This window comes from Gopherus evgoodei, chromosome 4 (assembly GCF_007399415.2).
Source record: "Gopherus evgoodei ecotype Sinaloan lineage chromosome 4, rGopEvg1_v1.p, whole genome shotgun sequence".
Taxonomy (NCBI): Eukaryota; Metazoa; Chordata; order Testudines; family Testudinidae; genus Gopherus; species Gopherus evgoodei.
Window position 1 is genome coordinate 147,310,741 of NC_044325.1, and position 22,064 is coordinate 147,332,804.

General features: G+C 40.0%; 1 protein-coding gene across 4 annotated transcripts in view; it reads right to left on the reverse strand.

The window, feature by feature from the left end:
* The window catches only part of ST7L (suppression of tumorigenicity 7 like), a 61,744-nt gene that overhangs the window by 32,565 nt on the left and 7,115 nt on the right, over positions 1 to 22,064 (reverse strand). For 2 of the 4 annotated variants that reach the window (XM_030561726.1, XM_030561727.1), the window contains 11 exons: positions 21,804 to 21,966; positions 21,065 to 21,119; positions 20,166 to 20,281; positions 16,897 to 16,975; positions 15,588 to 15,742; positions 14,774 to 14,871; positions 13,583 to 13,697; positions 11,780 to 11,852; positions 10,566 to 10,668; positions 2,852 to 3,002; positions 1,373 to 1,465 (listed from right to left, as the gene is read on the reverse strand). In XM_030561726.1, coding sequence (XP_030417586.1) covers positions 1,373 to 1,465; positions 2,852 to 3,002; positions 10,566 to 10,668; positions 11,780 to 11,852; positions 13,583 to 13,697; positions 14,774 to 14,871; positions 15,588 to 15,742; positions 16,897 to 16,975; positions 20,166 to 20,238 — 940 coding nt within the window. In that variant the 5' untranslated portion in view covers positions 20,239 to 20,281; positions 21,065 to 21,119; positions 21,804 to 21,966. Of the gene's footprint in view, positions 1 to 1,372; positions 1,466 to 2,851; positions 3,003 to 10,565; positions 10,669 to 11,779; positions 11,853 to 13,582; positions 13,698 to 14,773; positions 14,872 to 15,587; positions 15,743 to 16,896; positions 16,976 to 20,165; positions 20,282 to 20,947; positions 21,039 to 21,064; positions 21,120 to 21,803; positions 21,967 to 22,064 lie in introns of those variants that run through there. The other 2 variants (XR_004000283.1, XM_030561725.1) reach the window with 2 other exon arrangements.

Here is a 22,064-nt window from a genome sequence, read left to right on the forward strand (position 1 = left end):
AAATCTTAGCTCTCATTGTTAATGTACAGCAATGTATGATCATAAATATTCCATGGAATGTACGATCAATCAAATCAAATTATGGAACAATAAAGTGTTCTCTCAATGTACAGGTTAACTAAGGATGATAAATATAAAGGTTCTGCTGGGTACTCTAATGCAAGAGTCTGGAATGATTATCTATCTACCTGCTACTTGCAGATAATGATGAAGGAAGCAGCTCCACTACAACAGTTAGGGAACTCATTATTTAAGAAAGAAGAAGGAGGAAAAGGAGGAGGAGGAGGAGAAGTAGTAGTAGTAGTGATCACAGAAGACTAGTCAACTTTTCTTGCCCTCCAAGTTGAGAAACAGAATGTGAAAGCCCCAGGTATGGAAGTCTCTTTCCGCCAGACATGATGTTATTACAAAATCCTCATGACATAGGGTAACACTCACTGGCAACTCAGTACCTCTTGGTGGCACCCTCTGCTAGAATTTGGTCCTGATCTAAGGCGACAGCAGAGAGGTGCGCTTTGCCGTTGGTGGGGACTCCATCCAAGTGAGATTGAAAACTTAATTTCTAATAGCCAGTGGTCATTAAAGATCCCATGCACTCAGTCTAGGTGTACACTAAGCTGGATTGGTGAGGATGCCAAGTGTTGTTATAGTCCATCTGCTTAAATTTCCCTTGCTGTTACAATTGGCATGGCATTTCTCACTCTCCCTACTAAACTGTTGGGCAGTGCTGCTTTTCAGTTATACAGTTTATTTCATCCAAAAGATGGCTGCATTTCAGTGGGAACGTATGTAATATTATATATTTCTATACCCCCACACACACACGCATTTGTGAAGTGCCTTGGATCCTTTCGGATGCAAGGTTACAACTTATTCTGCGGTTGCATTTGCACAGTGCATTCCATCTGGCCAAATACACCAGACAAACAGCAGAATCCGGGTACATCTACACTACCTGCTGGATTGGCGGGTAGAGATCTATCGGGGATCGATTCATTGCATGTAGTATAGACATGATAAATTGATCCCTGATCACTCTCCCATCAACTGCTAAACTCCAGCAGTGCAAGCGGCGGAAGGAAAATCAACGGGGAAGCTGTGGCCGCCGATCCAGCGCCATGAGGACGTGAAGTAAGTAATTTTAATTCAATCTAAGATATGTCGACTTCAGCTACGCTATTCTCATAGCTGAAGTTGCATATCTTAGATTGATATCCCGCCCCCCAGGGTAGCCCAGTCCTCCATGTCACAAGCAGTTCATGAGCTAAGGACACAAGAGAGTAAATACACAGCAATACAGTACAGTACAAACTGACATTTTATTACATATATTTTATTCTAGTTGTTAATTAGAAACAAAATAACCACTTACTTGGCAAGAGCTCTCTGTCTGCTGTCTCTGTGCAGCTGGGATAGGGATAGAAAAGATGGCCTTTCTCTAACGGATACGGGATCATTCTAAATGCTGAGGACAAGACAGTCAGTCAGACTTATGCTAGATCTATGTACAAATCAACCCCCCTAAATTCCACCACAAAGAACATCTCAGTCACGAAAAAAGCAAATTTAAAAATAGACTGGAAATAGCTGCATTTTGTATTTTCTTTTAGAAGTGAATTTGGTGAAAGGTGCCGTATCTCAAGTAAGAATTCATACCATGCTGACACTCAAAGGCCCCAGTCTGGATGGGGTCCTACCACAGTATAAATTTTTACTATTAGGACTGGGGCCCCATTGTGCTGGGTGCTGTACAAGTACAGATGAGAGAGAAGATTGACAGCAACATTAGAGACGGAAGAGCCCTATTATTCTACAGATCTGTTCCAGTATAAGCAGCAGCGCATGCCCCTTGTACTCCCCTACCAAGGTGTTTCCATCGTGGAGCAAGCCCCTCCAGGAGTAAGAAGGAAACTCATCTCCAAGGAACATTCCATTTCTCCTTGCTGACAATGCCAATAAGGTGGCCAACTGCATGTTAAGACATGATGGCAGGTGTGTGTGTGCCAAGTTGCACTGCTGCTGCTTGTGCTGTACCCCAGTTCCGGGGAGAAGAAAGAGGATACTTCAGTCTCCAGTATGGTCTAGCTCCAAACAGATACTTAACAGATATTAAGATAAACACATTTTAATCAAACAGTGAAAGAAAAACAAGCAATTAACAAATCCAACTTGGTCTTGATCTGGGGTGGATTGGTCTGTTCTGCTCTACTCTTGTTGGGGCTGCTGTTGCTCCTCATCTTGACCTGCCAGGGTCACTCCTGGCTTCTTGATTCAGCCAGCAGAAGCACAGGAGCTGTTGCTGGCTAGCTGCTAAGCAAACACAGACCTCTTCCTAGGTGACTATTCAGGACTTACTCCCCCCTAACCCCATCCCAGGTCAGGGGCTGGCTGTTCTCAGCCCTAGGTCCCTCTCTAGGTAAGAGTGTCTGCAGCCTCAGTGGGGCTTTTTATACCCTGGCTGCTTGGTGGCACTGGCTCCCATTGCCCAGCGACACAGACACATTGGGGAACTTTTGTGGGGGGAGGAAATAAGTTGGTGGAGGCCACAAAAAGTGTTAGTTCTGTATATGGCAGCGAACCGCTATCGTTGGAGCCCTGCTGATGAATACAAATAGTTGTATTTATTGACTGTAGTTATCTACATCCCCCTGGGTAAATCCCTTTGCCTTCCTGTAATGCGGCATCAGTTAAGCATCTCCAGCAAAAAGCCAAACAGCAGCACTGAGTTCCCTTTGAAACTGAACTGAACAAGGCTGCCTTAAGGAAGTTCAGACACTGGCTACAGTAGGCCTATTATGAATGATTGGAATAAAAGGATTAGCTAGCTGCACTGGGAAAAAAAGATACTTACTGCCCTCCCATGTACAGTGCAGCAGGTTAAGGGCCCCTTCTATCCGCTTCCAGTGCTGAAGATGGAAGAAAGCATATGCTACTGCCTCGCTGTCCCCTCGTTTCAGAATATGCTCTGGAGGTAGAATTAAGCTTTTCATTTCTAGTAAGTACTAGAAGTAGAAAATGGAAAGAGAAAGCATGCTTAGTTATGGGGCCATGCCCAAATCCTTGTTACTGCCAAAGCATTTCCCTGAATTTTTCAAAATTATCAGAGCATAGTATATGGAAGTCTTTCATGCATTAAGGAGGTACTGCAATTTAGGGCCCAGTCCTGATAAATTCTTGCCAGATCTTATTTACACGGAAAAATTGAGAGCTTGGGCTGCTAAACTCAGCAAAATGTTACCCTCAGAATGTTAAAAGTATATATGCTATCAAAATGGACCTGCATTTAACTTCACTGTGGAGATATAAAACACTTCTATGGCTGGAGTGTAGTTCCTGGATCATAACACACAAGGTAATTTATCTGGGGAAACGCACACACACATACACACATTTTATGCTGCATCAGGTCGTGGTCCATGAAGGCCAAAGGAAAGTGGACTGATTAAGCACAAGTGTTTCATGCACAGGTATCCCAGAAATCATCCTTTAACTCTGTTAAGAACTCCCTGTAAAGCAATGCTAATGATATGACACTGAAGTGCTTGCTGCAAGTCTAGGTTGATTCGCACCTTGAGACCTTTGCTTCTGAAAACTTTCAATCTAAAGGGTTTAATATCTGTTAGTTCCCAAGTGTCAGGTGCAAATTAGAAACTGATGCTAACTGCAGGCTACCAGGTATATCCTTGATTGCAAAGTTTAGAACAGTATTTTCAGAAGCACCAAGCATGGATCTAACTCTGATTCCACTGACTTCAATGGGAGCTCAGTTAAACCAATGCTGAGCACTTTTTTGAAAATCCCATCCTTAATTCACAGCTGGGTTGTGCTAGCACAACTATAGCTGCGGTTACAAGGTGATGGGAAAAGGCAGAAGTGATGGTGCACCCATACACAGGCAGAACACACTGACTTGTTTCCAGGCAGTGAACTCCCAATTTTAGATGCTCAGAACGGGAGGCGGCAAGCATAAAACTTAGCATATGCACTATGAAAATTGCAGAATTTCTAAACAAACATTTTACATTTCTCTAAAACCTTACAGGATGTTCAGTTTATTTTTATTTTTTAAAATGCAGCAGAGAAAGATAAGCCAATTTGTTTTAATTCTCAACTTTGTTTTTAAGAAATGTTAAATAATTTTACAAGTTTAAAATGATTGTACCAATTTTCTAGTATATGCTTATGAGCTGTCCTTTCGTAGTATACAGTGTCCCACTCAATAATGGCCAAAGTTAATCCTCATCTTTGATCAGTGTGGCTGGTAATTCCTTTAACTCCCTCCCAAAGTATAAGAATGCAGTCAACTCACCGATTTATTTCAGCAGATGCCACAAACTATGAGATTATTTACTAATCCAGTTTGGTGACTTAACTTTTCCCATTCAGATTCTTGAAGGAATGTAGCAGAGGTTGTGCTCTGGCCAAATAAAGCACATTTACTGCCTAGCTGGGTTCTTCTCTTAGTGCCTTAGGCCTGCACTCTGGAGGGTAATATTCTAGCTAATCCTTTTTAATCCCTTCTATTTTATTTTTTTTTAACACGGTAAAGGATCACTCACACAGGGCTGCTGTGGGAAAATGGTCTCAAATATCTGACCTTTGACATGACTCCTCATGCTCTCTGCAGGGACGAGCTGGCAGTTGAATTAAGTGCTTAAACAGTAAGGGAAGGAAAATGTAGCAGCAACGGTGAAGCCTTGATGTAATTATTAGTGCCTCAACATGTTTGTCAGCTCTAGAGCACAGGGATCATGTATTTTGCCTTGTGTGTGTTATGCCATGCACATTTACGGTTCTGTCCAAATAAAAAATGCAGTTGCAAATCTTCGAACTTAACTTCTTATAGTCCCTATTTAACCATTTAGTTTTAGGTAATAAAAAGCAAACCAGGTACTAATGCTGAAAATGTCTATTTCCAAAAGCTACTAGTGTACCCAATTCAAAGCAAACTTATGTTTGCAATAATGAGACACCCTTTCCTAATCATCTCCTGGTTACATCCCAGTGCCTGTATTTCATTCCTATTATAATATATGACAGGGATCTGGATTTATAGCTCTGACTCAGTGCCTCACCTCTAAAAGGGGAAACAAAATAATATGCTAAGATGACCCCCTCACCCTTTCAGAATAAGATCCATCTCAAAGAAGTATCACTGCAATGAAAGGAAAAGAAAACGCCTGTTGTTCACTTCCCTTCTCCTTTCTTAGTGTTAATCTTGAATGCTGTGTAATACAGCGTGATGTTATTCCCCCAAACCAACCACTTTCATTAAATGCAAAGAAAGATGAACTTCTACCTTATGTATGTACATTTTTGGTCAGGAGATAGGACAATGGACTGAGACTCAGAAGACCTGGGTTCTATTCCCAGCTTTGGCACTGGACTTCTGTGTGACCTTGGGCAAGTCACTTCACCCCTCTGTGCCCATTTCCCCTCCTGCCTTTTGTCTGTTTAGACTGTAAACTCTTCAGGGCACAAACAATGGGCTCCCAATCTCAACTGGGGCCCTTAAGTGCTACTGTAATACAAATAATAAAAGTCTGAATTGGCATATAATCAGAGGAGAAGATACGGTTAATGAAACATGATACTAATTTATTTGATTGTCTACAAAACTAATGAATGCATCTCACAAAAAGGCAGAATAAGTAGTTTAATATAACTCTTTCAAAGAACATAAGGGTTCTGAAGGAACTGAAGGATACACAAAATAAAAGCATTTTTAGGTAATGATAATATGTTATAATCTTCTTCCCCTAAAGGCACAGTCTGAAGAAAAATCTGTCCGAGACTGCCTGAAATGAACTTGCTACACTCTTGATCAATCATGCGAACAAGCAGCAATTTCTCTCAGCAATTAGCTTTCTCCATGCACATTCTATTAAACTGAACAGGCAGACAGAACACTGGGGATAGATAAATTCAGACCTTCATGGCTAGATTAATTTGGACTCCATGATTAGTTGAGGAGAATTAGTGCTAAGCCATCTTTCCACTTTCAAGACTACAACTTGCATATATCAACAGTGCTAGTAAAGGGGTTGCTGAGAGTTCAGTAAGGTTAGCTGGAAAACAAGAATTCTATTTCACCAAAAATTCTGAGGTTTCAACATTTTCATTGTGCATTGGAACAAAATCTAGATCACTTAAAATTTTTCAAGAAAAAAAATATATAGGAGAGAGAGAGAAAGAGACCCACCCTGGAATAGCCAGTATCCCAGTGGTGAGAGCACTTGCCTGGTACGTGGGGGAGATGGGTTCAAGCCCCCTACTCTGCCTGGTTTGGAGCAGGGTCTCCTATATCCCAGGTGAATGCCCTAACCATCAGGGTGTGGCAAGTTCTGGCAGGGGATGTCTCTTGTTCCATCTTCCCCAAGATTTTGTCAAAACTGGTATTTCCATGAAAAGTTTCCTTTTCAACAAACTGACATTTTCCCTAGGCAAAAAAGTCCTGCACTTCTCTAGATTTTAGTTACATATCCTGCTTGGGGAGTCTAATATCCAGTCACTTCAGGCATTAGCAGACATGAACTGCAGCACAAGACTGAACTGGTTTTATTTTTGTTCCTATATGGGAGCAGGGGAGTGGGGAGGAGATGAACACATACTGTTTTTAATTAGAGATTTCAGATCTCATACAATTATCAGGGTTTTAAAGGCTCTCTTGCCAATAATCTAGAAAAACAAAATAAGCAGTTACGCCTTGGAGAGGCCTGTCCAGCTTCAGAGATTTTGAAGACTACACATTTTAATTAGCCGTTACCCTTGCCTAACAGTGTCTTCAGTAGCACATAAGCAGACTGTCCTGAGGAGGACAGGAAATTTTAGCACAGACTGTAAGCTTTTTGGGATAGGACCCATGACTGTGGTTTGTATAGCGCCTTGCACAGAGACCTGGTCTGGGCCTCCAAATACTGCCGTAATATAAATATTAAATGGTCTAATACCAAAATTGGGTTGGAATTACCACAGTCCTCAAGAAAATTTCCCTGATAAGGGGAGCATGCAAACATAGGCCTTGTCTTAGTAGGAAAGACTGCGCAGTGAGGCTTAGACAGGCAGGGAATGGGACACGTGCTGTAAGCCAGGTTTAACAGTTCATGGGGATGCAGTCATCACAGCATATTGTGACAATCCTGGTGAAACAGTGAGGACATCTGCTGCAGGTATGGTTATATTTAGCCCATTTGTTCAGTTTTATATTTCATTCGGATCTGCTAAAGGCTGCAGCTGAATGAAAAGTGTGTTCTGAAACCCTTGTTCTTCTGCTTCACAGACATTCTCACAGTAACAAAGCTAATGCTGCCGCAGTCTGCAAGTGATAACCAAATAAGTGATTTCTCATCTAGGCATAAATATTTTAAATATGTTGCTGATTTTAAAAAGATCTTCCTATGTAACCACAAGGATGTAGCAGCTTACATGTGTTTATGTATAGCGGTTAAGCACAGAATTATTCAAACTATTATCTATTCAGATGAATCAAAGCCCTGTATAATGAATCAGTGCTAATAAAATATTTAAGAGCAAATTTGCAGCTAAGGGAGATTAATCCACCACATTAAGTTTCCCTCTTTAACAAAATGCATGCTACAGATAGCCAGGCCCTTTAAAACCACAGAGGGAAATGGCAAAGAATCCCTGATAAAACAATTCTATCCGTAGCCATTTTGCTGCTATGTTCTTTAAAGATAACGCTAACTCTTGCCAATGTTATCAAGTACAGTTAAAAAGACAGCTTTACTACATAGAAAAGTTGCTAGTCACAGGAGATGTTTACTAAAATAAGCCTGGAAAGTCCTCTGGTAAGTAGACGGTTGCCAAAAGGTTCAGAAGCGTAACCTTCTGCCTTTGCCCCAAGTTTGCAGGTAGAACGAGTGGTGTGTAAGGTGGTGAAGTAGCTTGCCCGAGATAGCCTAGCAAATTACTATCATTGGACACATGAGACCTCAGTACCATCCTGACTTCTAGTCCTGTAATCACTAGATCACAGAGCTGTTACTAGCCAGGACAGCATGAAAATACAGCTAATTCACCATTTTCTCCCAGAAGTTGTGTCATGGCTTCTGGGCCCTTAAGCTTTGTGGCAGCAGCAGGATTTCTTCTAGTATGCAATTACTGCTCCAAAAGGAGTAGGCACTCTGTGCTAAACTAGATGTATTGTGCGGTCTGCTTTGGAGGGGAATTTGGGAATATTGTTCCATGTACTTGTTTAATCACAAGTGGGAGAAATTTCTCAGAGAGATTGGTACAGAAATTAACTAGGGACTAAAATAATGACTCACCCATCCTTTTGGGAATCATCTATTCCCTATTGTTAATTATTTGATCTTTTAAATGTCCAGTCTTTAGCTGCACTTTCAAACTTCAAAATTTCAGATGTTTAGAAAAAATGTTTACTTATAGTTAAAACACAGGAAATTTCATCTAATAGGTTCATTGTTTGAAATTGTCAGAGAAGCTACTATTAAGAGCATGCAATTTTGCTACTTATGCCCAAATAAATTTCTAATTAAAGAACAGTTTGCACCATCACATAATAATTACAGTCCCAACTCAACTTGGGTTAAATGGGGGTATTCCATCAAAGATGTATTTATCATAAAATCATCAAACTGAACAGCTTCCATCTATATCTTCTTCTGGTCACCCTTAACCTCAGTGGTTGTAATTTCCCCAACAAGAAGTTGAATATTGGCAAAGATCCTACCCATTAGACAAGCACCAGTATTGTGCCCATTTTACAGATGGGGAAACTGACAGAAGTTAGGTGCCTTGTTTGAGAAGTGTGGTAGTGGCAGATTATGCACAGGCACAACAATCAGGATATGTGGTTTCTAATCCTAGTTCTAACACAAAACTTTAGGAAAGTCATTTCCACTCTTTGTGCCTGTTTCCCTATCTGTGAAGTGGGACAATTATATTGTTACCTATTCTACTGATGTGCTAAGAGACTTAATTAAATGTTTGGAAAGTTCTAAATACTAAGTTATCAGCAGAAGTTGGACTAAAAATCAGGAAGTCTAGCATTTTTCAAATGTGGCCACAGCCTCCTGGGCTGTGATTTGGGGGGTGGGGAGGAGAGAAATGCCCCTTTCCCCTCCCTGTTGCTCTTGGATGCACTGTCTTCGTGTTGGTTGCTGGGGCCATCAGTACGGATTGGGTACTGCCTCCCTCTGGAGTTACCTGGGGCACAACGCTGGAGGAGCAGGCAGCTAGTGAGTTCCCCACCTTCTCAGGGTTGGCAAGGCTCAGGCTTTGGGCTTCAGCCCTGGCGTGGTGGGGCAGCAGGCTCTGGCCACAGGGCTTCAGGTTCCAGCCCCAGGTTCTGGGTGCGCAGCAGCAGGCCCCAGGCTCCATCCACATGGCTTTGAGCTCTGTCCCTGGGCCCCAGCCTCTCGCCATGGGGCTTCGGGCTCTAAACACATGGCTTCAGGCTCCAGCCCAACACTGCCTCCCCCAGCCCCACTGGCCCCCACTGCTTCCCCTGACCCTCCATCCAGGGCTTAATTTGCCCCCAGGCTTGCCAGGGCTGATCAAGTCTCCTGTGAAAAGTGATCCTTGTATGTTTGTTAATATCACTTTTCACAAGTGACTTACTAGCTAGCAATAAATAAATTACAATGCTTTGGATGTGTATATGTGCATATTTATTTGGCTTTTCTAACACTAATTAAGTATTTTAGGAAAAAGTGTGAGAGCGGCCACCAGCAAGATTTGGTGGCCACACTCTGAGGCCACCAAAAAATTTGTCCTGAAAACTCAAGCATTCCAGCCCTATGCTAATTCCTTTAGGCCCCAGGTTCTCAGGATGATAGCAGCAGAGTGACAATTACTTTTAAATATACTTTGCATGTTTAAATCAGCTCAGTTGTATGGGCACGTCACCATGCAGTCAAACAGCTGCTGCCACATGACTACTGAATCCATGTTTAGAAATGCCAATTTAAGTTTTACACTGAACATGTGCTGTAGTGCATTTTCAAATGTTCTTAGCCTCTATTTTACAACCATTTTATGCACTGCCCAAAGCACAACCTCCTTCTTATAGACTATGTATGAGATGGAGTATAAAGGCTGGAAAAGCTACAAGTATGCAAGAATAAGAAGATACAAAGGAAGCTGATTTGCAATCTTAACTATAGCAGTCATTAGTGGTGGATGCTATTATTTCTATCCATGCTACGATTCACCCAGGATTTCCAAATACACCTCAACCTCGATATAACGCTGTCCTCGGGAGCCAAAAAATCTTACCACGTTATAGGTGAAACCGTGTTATATCAAACTTGCTTTGATCCACCAGAGCGTGCAGCTCCGCTCCCTCAGAGCGCTACTTTACTGCATTATATCCGAATTCGTGTTATATCAGGCCACGTTATATTGAGGCAGAGGTGTAGTTTCAGGTTCTATATGAGCTATCCTCAGCCTACTTCAACCACAGAGAAGTAGTCACATGATTCACAGGGGTAGCAAGACTCCAGGACCACTGCAAATAGTGACTACATTTCAGATAGTAAGCTAAACTGATCCCATAAGGAGAAAAAAAAGTCAGTTCTTACCTTTGGGACATGAGGGTTAAATTCCACAGCTCTGTGAATTGCTTCCACAGCATTAATTTCTGCTGTGCTGAGCCCTCTTCTGGAGGCTGCTTCTGGAGAGAACCTGCACAGAAAACCTGAACTGAATTTACTAAAGAAAATCCAAATAAGAATGATACTTTAAGATCGAAGCTCATCATAAACTGTGGGAAAGACTGATTCTTGAGAATGAAAAAACGCCTTTGGCTCAGCCCTGCTTTGCTCTTTATGCAGCTAACCACCACAGGTAACTAACTCAGGTATCTTGACTACCATCCTTATTCATGTACCAAAGGAATCTTAAGCTTTTGGAAACCAAGTAGCACTATGGAAGGATTTTCTCTGGAGCATAGCAAACACAAGAAGCTGAAGTGATGACTAAGATACTAGAAACTTTTCCATCTGGAGTTTTCAGATGGAAACTGGACTTAAAGCTGAGCATTCAATTAGTGTTATAGGATTTTATGATGATGTACACTAAAAGGCAAAGCTAAAATTAGCAGAGGATGCAGTCAGCAACCAACCAGAGAAGGGGAAGCACCAGACAATCTCCATGTAGGATCAAGCATCCATCTTCTTCACACACCCTCCACCATCTCAGGAAGAGTGAACCATCTAAAATCCAGAAGAGCTAAGATATCAGATATTTGGATGGACTAGTTGTGGATGTAATTCAGGGGTAGGCAACCTACGGCACATGTGCTGAAGGCGGCAAGCAAGCTGATTTTCAGTGGCACTCACACTGCCCAGGTCCTGGCCAGCGGTCCAGGGGCTCTGCATTTTAATTTAGTTTTAAATGAAGCCTCTTAAACAATTTTAAAACTTTATTTACTTTACATACAACAATAGTTTAGTTATATATTATATACTTACAGAAAGAAACCTTCTAAAAACATTCAAATATATTACTGGCACGCAAAACTTTAAATTAGAGTGAATAAATGAAGACTCGGCACACCACTTCTGAAAGGTTGCCGACCCCTGTAATTTATACTTTAAAGAAATCAGGAGAATAATAGTAGTAGAGAGAAGCTGAACGTCTGCTCATGAATAAATAATGAATCTGTCTTCAGAGATGTGAATGCTACATATGGGATTTAGGGTTTTGTTTGTTTTTAATAATTGGTCTATCTTTTTACACTAGAATCCAAGATTAGCTTAATATACTGATTTCAAACGTTTCTGTGTTCACTTACCTGTCTGAAACAGCTCTGGCCTTCAACAGTGCTGCTGTGTAACATATTGCTGCTGATTTTGGAAGACTGATATCTATGGTACAATAAATAGTTAACTTTATGATTCTAAAGTAAGACAAACATTTTAAATCTGTCTCCTCTGAGCTGAATGATTTGCATTTGGGATGGCCCATACAGTAAATTCAACATCTGGAACATTTCAGTTATGACTAGAAACTTTCAATTCCTTAACTGCCTTGCACCAGTCCCCAAAATCCTCTTTCAGAAAAATCCCCTGGTTTTACAGTCCCAGTTGCAGGGTCAGGAATTGTTCCTCACCACTCATTTCTGAGCATACTTATCAAATCTGATGCTGTAAAACTGAATTTATATAGAGGTACATTAGTGGGTTAAACACTTTTAGAAAGCACCTTCAGCTGTGTTAAACACCACTCTCAGTATTAAAATAAAAAATTTTTTAACCTTCAACTTACTTTTTCAATTTCTTAACTTTAAAATATACTAGTCAGTTTCTAGTAAATTTCATTTTTAAGTTCTCATACATTAGCACCTTTCAACACTTAATTACAAACACTACAGGGGAATTTAACTAAAATATCTTACCATTTAAATATTTTTAGTTCTATGGAAAAATAACTATTTTGGTTTTAATTTCTGTAAATCCTAAATTTATACAAAGCATAAATTTGGTTCAAAATTTGACCTGACTGTCTCTAGGAGACTTAAAATTCTACAGTACAAGGTTATTTTAAAAATAGATAAAAGATTGTTTCTAAATAAATTCCGGAATACTAGTCTATATGTACCAGTTGAACACCTCCTGTTTTTTAAAACCTCTCTCAGCCTTGTCCATCATGTAACAAGCCAGCCAAGCATCTGGCAAGTACCATATGGGAAGGATTTCTTGCAAGTTTCTCTGAGCCTACAGCCCTCTGAAGCTCATCCTAACTGTTCCAGATGTTTAGAAGGAATCAGTGCCCCCTAAATTAAATAAGTGTCAAACTTTCTGAAGTCAACATGAAAAAAATCCATGACCATGTAAATGTTTACCATGTTAATGAAAAATACCCACACAGCACAGCATGGGTTGAGTAATACCAGCACACTGGCCACACACTTGGGTATTAGGTTTTGGCAAGAATCTCATGCCACTTATTCCCTGAAGCAATAGTGAATACAGGCATTACGGAACACACTGACTCCTGGGTGTGAGGAAGATTGCCAGAAACACTGCTTCTATAGGCCTCCTCTCTGAAGTTGATTTAAGGGACAGTTCTGACAATGACTTGGGTGTAACATTCTCATCCCCAACCAGAATAAAAACTGCTTTGGGGAACACATGTGTTATAACTCTAGGGACACAAACAAAATAGCTAGGCTCTTCCACAGAAAAATATCTAAGCATATAGCACACTGGAAGCAGGTCAGCCTGGAGAACTAGTAATTCTGCAACATAAGGGATCAAATGCTTGAATCCTGATCTCTCTGGCAAACAGGATCCAAGAGTGGTAGGGCCAGGCAGTAGGGAAGACTGCCACTTTTCTGCTCACTCACATTGACTACTCTGGTGAGGGAGGCAGTGTACTGACTGTGAAGGGCTGAAAAAATCCATTAGCAATGAAAGAACTAGGAGAGGTACAAAAAGGAGTGCTCCTAGAGCTCATTTTGCCGCCACTACACAGAGCAGTTATATTTGTTCACAGATTAAAGCTAAGGTTTGAAGAATGTCTGTCACATGCTCTGTTTTAACATATAGAATGGCAAACATGAATGTTTTTATGCTTCATGACAAATGTCACTCACCATCATACTTCGCTAAAACTGCCTGGACATCAGCATACGCCTGTAATTCCAGCAGCGCCTCCAGAAGGTTTTCGTGAATATTCAACATACTAAGAAGTGGAAACTCTTTCATTAACTGCACATCAGAAAAGAGAAATAACTCCATTTTACTCACACTTACCATAAGCGGCATTTGAAAACATAGAAAATCCTTTGCCTTTATTTATTAAAATAGTAGTTTGGGCACAATAACCCAAAATATAAGACCAACAATAATCTAATTTAGCCAAATAAAATTTGTCTGGTATTCATGCTTCAAACTATGCAAGGTCACAAAAGCCCAAAGAAATCAGGCCCTCAACCAGTTTTTCTGTGGAAATCCAGGGGAAAAAAAGAGTTGATAAATAACCCAATCTTAAGCCTTGTAATTCTTCCTGCCAATGCAACAGACACACTTACTTATATTCAATCTGTTAACCAAAGCCAGTATCCATAAATTGCTCCAAAATACAATATCATAATTGTATTCATTTTCCAGTGTTTTTAGGTCACTGTTTTACATCCTTAATAAATTATTAGCTCTGAGCTGCTAAACCAAACCAGATGATAAATCTAATGGCATTGTTCAATAAATTCAGCAAGGCATTCAGATAAAATAGAGTACATAAATATTCAATGCAATGGTTTCAAGAACTTAATATAATGGCTGATGTTCCTTTTCATCCTTTACTTCTTCCCACCTCTCTCTGTCCCCCACCACCAAAGAGACCACCACAATTTTCTCTACATTCATAGGCTCAGTACACTTGTTTCCAAAGTGTTCACACAATGTGCTCCTATGACTTGGCTAGCTGCACAAAGTGGTTGGTTTGATCTATAATACATGCCTGCATGAAAATAATGTTGCATCCACCTTGGGCAAGTGAAAGAAATAAAGTGCATAGTACGAAGCACAGAGTATTGCTACTTTAAGAAGTTAATCATCAAGCCAAACAAAAAGGGAAATGGAAGGTAAAACTAAACACATTAGCCATATTATGTACATATATACTTGACAGATATCAAAAACTAAAATTTTGTTGAAAACATTCGTATCTCACTATGAAACTCATTCATAACCTAATTGTTCCATCGCCTCCATAGTGGTTTTAAGCTAATAACTCTATTGTCCAAATTATACAAATTGTTTACATTTTATTTAAAATGACTTACATCTCTCATCATTTTTACTGCTTCTTTTATTCTTCCAAGTTTTCTTGCACACATGGCTAGTCTCCTTTTCACGTAAACCAATACATTGGTGTCTCTTCCTGAGTAAAAAAATAAAACAATTAATCCCCATATGTTTAGTTGTAGAAAGGGAATAATAAAAAAGGGTTGTGGGACGTGTTGTGGACATCTCTCTAATAGAGTGCCTAAAATAGCATGAGATGACATCATTCCCCAAGAAAGAATGCACAACACCCTTTCCCTAACCAACAGCAGAGAGAAATAAGAGTATGGAATAATCACCTATGCCTTCCCAAACAAAATTCGGGCAGTGGTCCACCAAGAAAAAGACCAAACCCTGTAATTCATTTCAGCTAGGTTCCCAGTCATCATATGGCAAGAACTTTTGAGTTTCTTTCCATCTGTTGGGTGGGATAAAGCCAGTGACCAATGGTGAACTGCACCATTAAGACTTACTAATACTTCTATTATTCCCCACCACCAGAGTAGGATATCATATCAAGACATTAAGATACATTGCCACGTGTATGCACAGGCCCACCAAGGCAGAGTGACATATGCTACTGTGATGACTACAAGCTCTATCTGTTTTTTCACAGATTTACTCATATGCAGACCATATAAAATTCATACAGCATATTATGCTAAAGTGGAATTACAGAATAAGTACTAACAGTGATGCTCCTTATCAGGGTTTGGTGTTTTAACGGCTACCCTAAAAACAATCACATTTCTTTCATTTTGCTTTTGTGCTCAAGCAGAAAAATCTGTAACTATTCAGTGCAAAGGTGCTTACTAAGCTGTGCTTCATGTTGAGAGTTTTGGGGATGGCAGTGCTGAGATTTTCTGTAAACTGTTTCGCCTGCTTTTAGTGCCTGCTTAAAATACTTCTCAGCATGTATAATAGTTGTTGCTTCTTCCTCAGCTAGGAGAACATATGCAGTGGCACAACTGTAATGGAAACAAAAAAAAAGAAAGCTACAAACTAGTCAGATGGAAGTCAGTTGTAAGGATTTTTTGCACAAGAAAGTAATGGCATCAAAAGTATCTATGGGTTTTGTCCTGTATGTAGTACTTGAAAGTTTATGAAAACCCATTACTAATGAATAAAAATTAAGCATGCAAGAATCCTTATCAAACACCCTGTGAAATATATGGTACCTAACAGAGCATTCACTGGACTACAGTCAAGTGACAAGTGCTAGGACAACAGAAGCCTTTACAGCAGGGGTAGGCAACCTATGGCACAGGTGCCGAAGGCGGCACGTGAGCTGATTTTCAGTTGCATTCAGATTGCCCGGGTCCTGGCCAATGGTCCAGGGGGGGGCTCTGCATTTTAATTTAATTTTAAATGAAGCTTCTTAAACATTTTGAAACCTTATTAGCTTTACATACAACAATAGTTTAGTTATATATTATAGACTTCTAGAAAGAGACCTTCTAAAAATATTAAAATGTATTACTGGCACGCGAAACCTTAAATTAGAGTGAATAAATGAAGACTCGGCACAGCACTTCTGAAAGGTTGCCGACCCCTGCTTTACAGTTTTAAGAACTTAAGGCAAATGTTCCAAATGGAAAAGTAAGTTGGTTGCAGCAAGGAAAATTATTTGCTCAAAAACAATGAAAAGGTAGTGTGACAATGATGAAAATGGTCTCTTGTGGCCATGAAATCTATAAGTCTGATTACAACAACACTGCATACAGTATTATTGGGGGTCAGTAATGACATTGCAATAACAAGACTCCATATGGAGATTTACTTTGTTTCACCTAAAAATAAGGTTTTTCTTCTTGTGTATGTTATTTCTACTGACCCACAGACAGAAATGGCACAAATCAAAATAATGTTCTCTTTTTAAAATTAAAAGATAGGCAGGCCAAAAGCTCTTTTAATCAAATCAGAGCTAAGTGATGCAATGTACTCTGATAGTCACATGTTTATTTCTAATTGATGCATACAGGAAAACCCTCACACTATTTGAAGGCATTATTTCTTGCTAATTCTAAATTCAAACAAAAAGTGACACTGTGTCCTGGGTAAAGCACTTTGGTTTTTTTTGTGCCAGAACTTACATTTATGTTTATGTTAATTTCAGACTTACTCATTATCTAATTCTAAAGCTTGATATGCTGCTTTGATTCGGGCTTGAGGGTTTCTCTCTCTCCATGCCTTCTGCATAACTGTGGGAAAAATGTTTTAAAACAGATCATGAATAGAAATGCTTATGTATGAAATATATAGTTAACCATCCACAAAAACTAGAGCTTTTTAAGTAGTAACACTTAGGTAATTTATACATCAGCTCCACTTGACCAACAATCATTTGTACTCTGAGCTTGACTCTATTCTTCCCTCAGACGCACACAGCAAAAGGAGATTTAAACCCTGAGGAAAGTTTCTTCCACCACTGATGAGACTTGTGACACATCTGATTAGATTACAAATTCCACTTAAAATGGGAATATCTGCAAGGAGATTATTCATTGTTCATTTAAAACCTCATTTGATATGCAAATCACATAGTTCCTGTGCGCACACAGACCGGTGTACAATTACTCAATTGGTGCACACTGTTTTTTGTGTGCATTGACAGTGGCCCTGGCATAGACCTGCATGAAATTCTAATTTTTGTTTATTGACAATACTTTTATTTTAAGGAAAGACATGATAAAATATTGTTGTTCTAGTGCAGTTTTGTTGTGTTAAATCCTTAAGTGCCTTCTCAAAGTTGTTAACAGATTATAAATGGTTAAGCAATTCCTTTTAAAGTTTGGGTTAGAAAGCAAAAGCACATTTGAGTGGCATAACATGTTACAGCCAATTCAAAATGTACTGTTACTGTTTATCATCTTGCTGAAAGGTACTACGAAGCAGCTAAAAATACACATAGATCAGAACATGCTCTTTATCCAGACTATGTTTGAATCTAGGAGGTTTGTCTGAATTATAATTTTCTGCAAAAGAATTACAGCAAGAGGAGGAATGGGAAGAGAACCAATTTAACACAGCACATCTCTGGACAATATCAGCCCCTATTATGAAAAAATGGAACCCAAATTTAAGAGCCCACTTTAACCAAAAGAAGGGCCATGTTCTTACCACTACCTTTTTCTAGGCAGAATTAGAGTCTTCACACCCAACAACATTTCTGAAAAGACTCCAAAACTGTTGGTTCATGGAACTGAATATCTGGCCTCGCTCAAGTTTGATAAGAAAAACTGGAGAATCTATACATGTTTCTTTTGGAACAAAAACTGCAACTGTCCAGTAAGAATAATGTGGAAAATATTTGAGTTTTCCTTTGGAAACAAAATATTAGTCTTGGCTTAAAAGACGAGACAATATACTCCATTTGTGCAACAAAAATACATTCCTCATATCAAACATGTCACCAGCTAGCTGACAGCTAACACTTCCTGAACTTGACAAATTGATAAGAGTTAGCACCTCATCTGACAATAGCCAGGTAGGGCATACTAACTGTACAAAAATGTTGTAACATTACAACACACTTAAAGAGACATGCCTGTTCATTAGTTATGGCCCCAACTGTGAACTTCTTTGAAGACACTAAACTAGTGGAGAACACAGTCCAGGTTTTAAAAATATATAATTAGAAAAAACAACCACCTTGTAACAGCTAGTTTATGCATCATCCTAAAATATTTGGTTTTCTATATGCACCACGAACCTCGCAGCGAGCAGAGACAGCATAAGATCTCCCTTTTCACCAAACTGTGCAGCACTGTTTACCTCCATGAAGATGTAAATGTAATCAAAGGGAAAGTCCTGTGGGCTAGTTTAATAAGAAACTGATTGAAGACAAACAAGGAAAGATGTTGTTTTCTAACTTCTGAAATGTATTACAAACAACAGAGTAAACAAAAACAAGAGTCTCTCACCATATCCCTTAATAAATGTAATTCTGTAATCTGTACTAAAATATCAACAAAGTTGCAACCTAAGATCTTTTATATGGCAAGGGGTTTAGTCTTGTATTCTGGGATGTCAAACCATCTTGAGCTGAAAACTCATCAGATCTCAAGCTAAGCAGGGTTGGACACAGCCTGTTCAAAGAGAGAACTCCAAGGAATATTTAGGTCAGAGGTTCTCAAACAGTGGTCTGTGAGCTCCATTCAGGTGGCCCATGAATAGTTCCTGCTAAGGTGCACACCTAGGCAGAATGAAGGAGAGAGAAGGAAGGCCCACCCACCTAATTAGTGGAGCCATGCCTGCCAGGACCTTGGAGAAGACGCAAACGTAAGGTGAGGTGGTGGCCTTGGAGGGAATATGGGGTAGGTGGGAGGGGGATTGAGAAGAGGGGGTGAGGGGAATTTGGGGAGTGCAGGGCTGTGGCGGCCAGACAAAGAGGTGACTTTCCCCAGCTCCAGGGCTGCGGCTGCCGGGGAGAGACAGCCCTCCTTCCCAGCCTCAGCTCTGTGGCTGCTGTGGTGGGGGAAGAGACCTCCCTACTTCCCAGCCCCAGCTCAGGGGCTGCCGTGGCAGGGGAGAGAGGACACATCCATTGCATTAGAAAGGTAAGGTTACTGATATTAAAATATGCGTTGCGTGCTTTTATTTGTAGAACAAAAAGATGTTAATTATTATTAAGGTTTTTTTAATATAGCGCTTTTATCCAAAGTGCTTTACAGTAGTTAGCTAATGGTACAAACAACATTTGGAAAGATCATTAAGTGGTCCACCAAGACCCTCAGCAATTTTCAAGTCGTCTGTGAAAAAAAGTTTGAAAACCACTGATCTAAGTGATGCAGGAAGCAGGGTTGGGGCTCTTCTTTCGGAGTCAGTATTGAACTAATGACCAACCGCAGTTCTGAGGGCAGAATACTGCTGAGGGGACCATTTTCCAGGAGACCAAACTATGATACTAAGCATGTCGTAGAGTCTACAGCACCTTTTGCAAAAGCAGGAACATTTCACAATTTACTATTTCATATACACAACACACTGTGTTCAGTGTGTCTTTCATCCAAGGATCTGAGTGTTTAGGCAAACATGGAGTCTCATCATACTCCTGTAAGTTACATTAGCATTATTCCCATTTTACAGATGGGTGAACTGAGCCACAAGACAAGAAGTAGCTTGCTCAGAGTTACAAAGTGAGTCAGTGGCAGAGTTTAGGAATCGCTTTAAACCTCTAGACTGCACTCCCTATAGAACTCAGAAGTGTATCTATTACTAAACATATATTTTGCACTCCCTAAATTGCAGTATTATGCAGTTATTACTTTATAGGTTTCCACTCAGTAGTTGGGATCACCTTAGGGTGAATATTTCCAATATTCTTTAGATAGTCCAACTGTTCCATCTTTCACACATACACCCTTGTTTTCATGCAGAAATAGCTAGTACCTGTATCTGAAGGCCGAAGAGAGTCTGTGTCACACGTGAAAAAAGTCTGATGATCCTGAGCAGACAAATTCATGTCGTAGTATGTAAGCGGTTCCTTCCCAGTCACCCATGTGTACCTTTAGCAAAAGACAAGAAAAGTCTCAAAACATGTATTGGTAACAGCTGGTACAGTGGGATATCTGATATCTTCAGAAACTGAGGTTAGCACTGAAGGGTCATTTGCTATGTGCATTTTCTGATCATTAGATTGCAACACCAGTGTTCTGTACAGGTTGCCAGAGGGCTTCCTGGCCATAAGGCAATGCATGATTTTTGAAGCTAAAAGCCAAAATGGATTGGCAACTGCCTGTTTGAGAAATGCTTTTATCCCTTTGCAACAGGGTCATAGTTCCGGATAACGACAATGCTCGAGCTGAAACAACCATTCTACAAAGGGAGAGTGTGGTTCCACTAGAACATTCTATATGACAGACTCTACTTCATAACTCATTCCTCAAGCTTTGGAATGAAATAGCCCAAATCTGTCAGCTTTCAGGGCATGCTGCAAAGCTCAGATCTTTTCGAGTTTGCAGCTATTTTAGAATTTTGGAGAAAGAGGGTTGTGAGGAGCACTGGAACGGATGTTTCTTTGCTTTGGGGAAGCTACAGAGTTTACTTTGTTTGCACCAATATTTGTATTTCTAATATGGGATGAAAGTGCCTAGAGCTCTGGACGGATATTTTTTTAAGGGTAGGACTGGTATAAATCCCAACAATTACCCATGATGCTCTTTGGATCTCACCATTATTTCCAAGAAGTGCAAGGATGAGAGCTCTGGCAACAAGTTAAAAGGTGTGTGCAGGTTCTAAGTTCATTTCCACAGCTGCATGTTACACTGAAAATAAAATGAAATTAATACCTGCTATATTCTGCTCCTCTGAAAAGATTAAGAGGGTTTCTCCATACTTTGCACTCTGCAAAATGAAAGAGCACTACTTCAAGTTTGAATAAAGTTCCAAAACTAATCCCTTGTCTTTAAACAGCTACAGCACTTTCTGTAAAATCCACATAACTTCAATTCATTCCCTGATCACTTCCTGCTGGACATGACTTGTGCAAAGCCAGAGTTTTCCAGCATTCCTGTCATACAAAAGCACTTGGAAGAAGGGTTAAACATTGCACGAGAATAACCAGAGCAATGCTCAAATCGTATAATTTTGGAGCTTGCAAACTGTCAAATTTTGGTGTCTGCAAAAGCCTGGTATTACTGGGACAATTCAGTGGTGTGTTTCAGTCTATTTTTTGCATTCAAACTGTGCATTAATCTCTTGACTTAAACTCTTATTTCTAATAATTATGTAACATACTAGGCATACATAAGTTCTTTCTTTCAGCAGTTCTAACAAATGCAACGATATTCACAAAGCAATTCTGGATTTTACTTCACCGATTACCATTATCATTTCGCTTTACTTCTGCAACTATCTCGTATTGATGGTCCCAAATGAGAGATCATCTTTCTCTGATTGTTACTATAGGCCCTAGCGGGAAGCCAAGATCATTCTAAGACAGAAATCCAACTAGTCTGAACAAATCTTTCTGGGTTCAGGTGAGACACTTAACATGTCTCTGCAAAGCCAAAAGTTAGAAGCAATTACCTGACAAACTCTGCCTGTTAGTCTCATTTTCTCCGTTGTTGGCTGAAAAACCTGGCACCGGAGGACTATTCTCTACTCCTCCAATGAGTGGCCTCAAATGGCTCACAGACACCTGCTCAATGAAAGAGGTGCCATATTTTTGGAAGTACCACCATTCGAATATCTGCAATGGGAACAAGAGAAAAATTGCACCCAAATGTTTCACTAGACAACAACTTACCAGTATTCACAAGAGACATGAAACAAAAATGTGAGCCATGT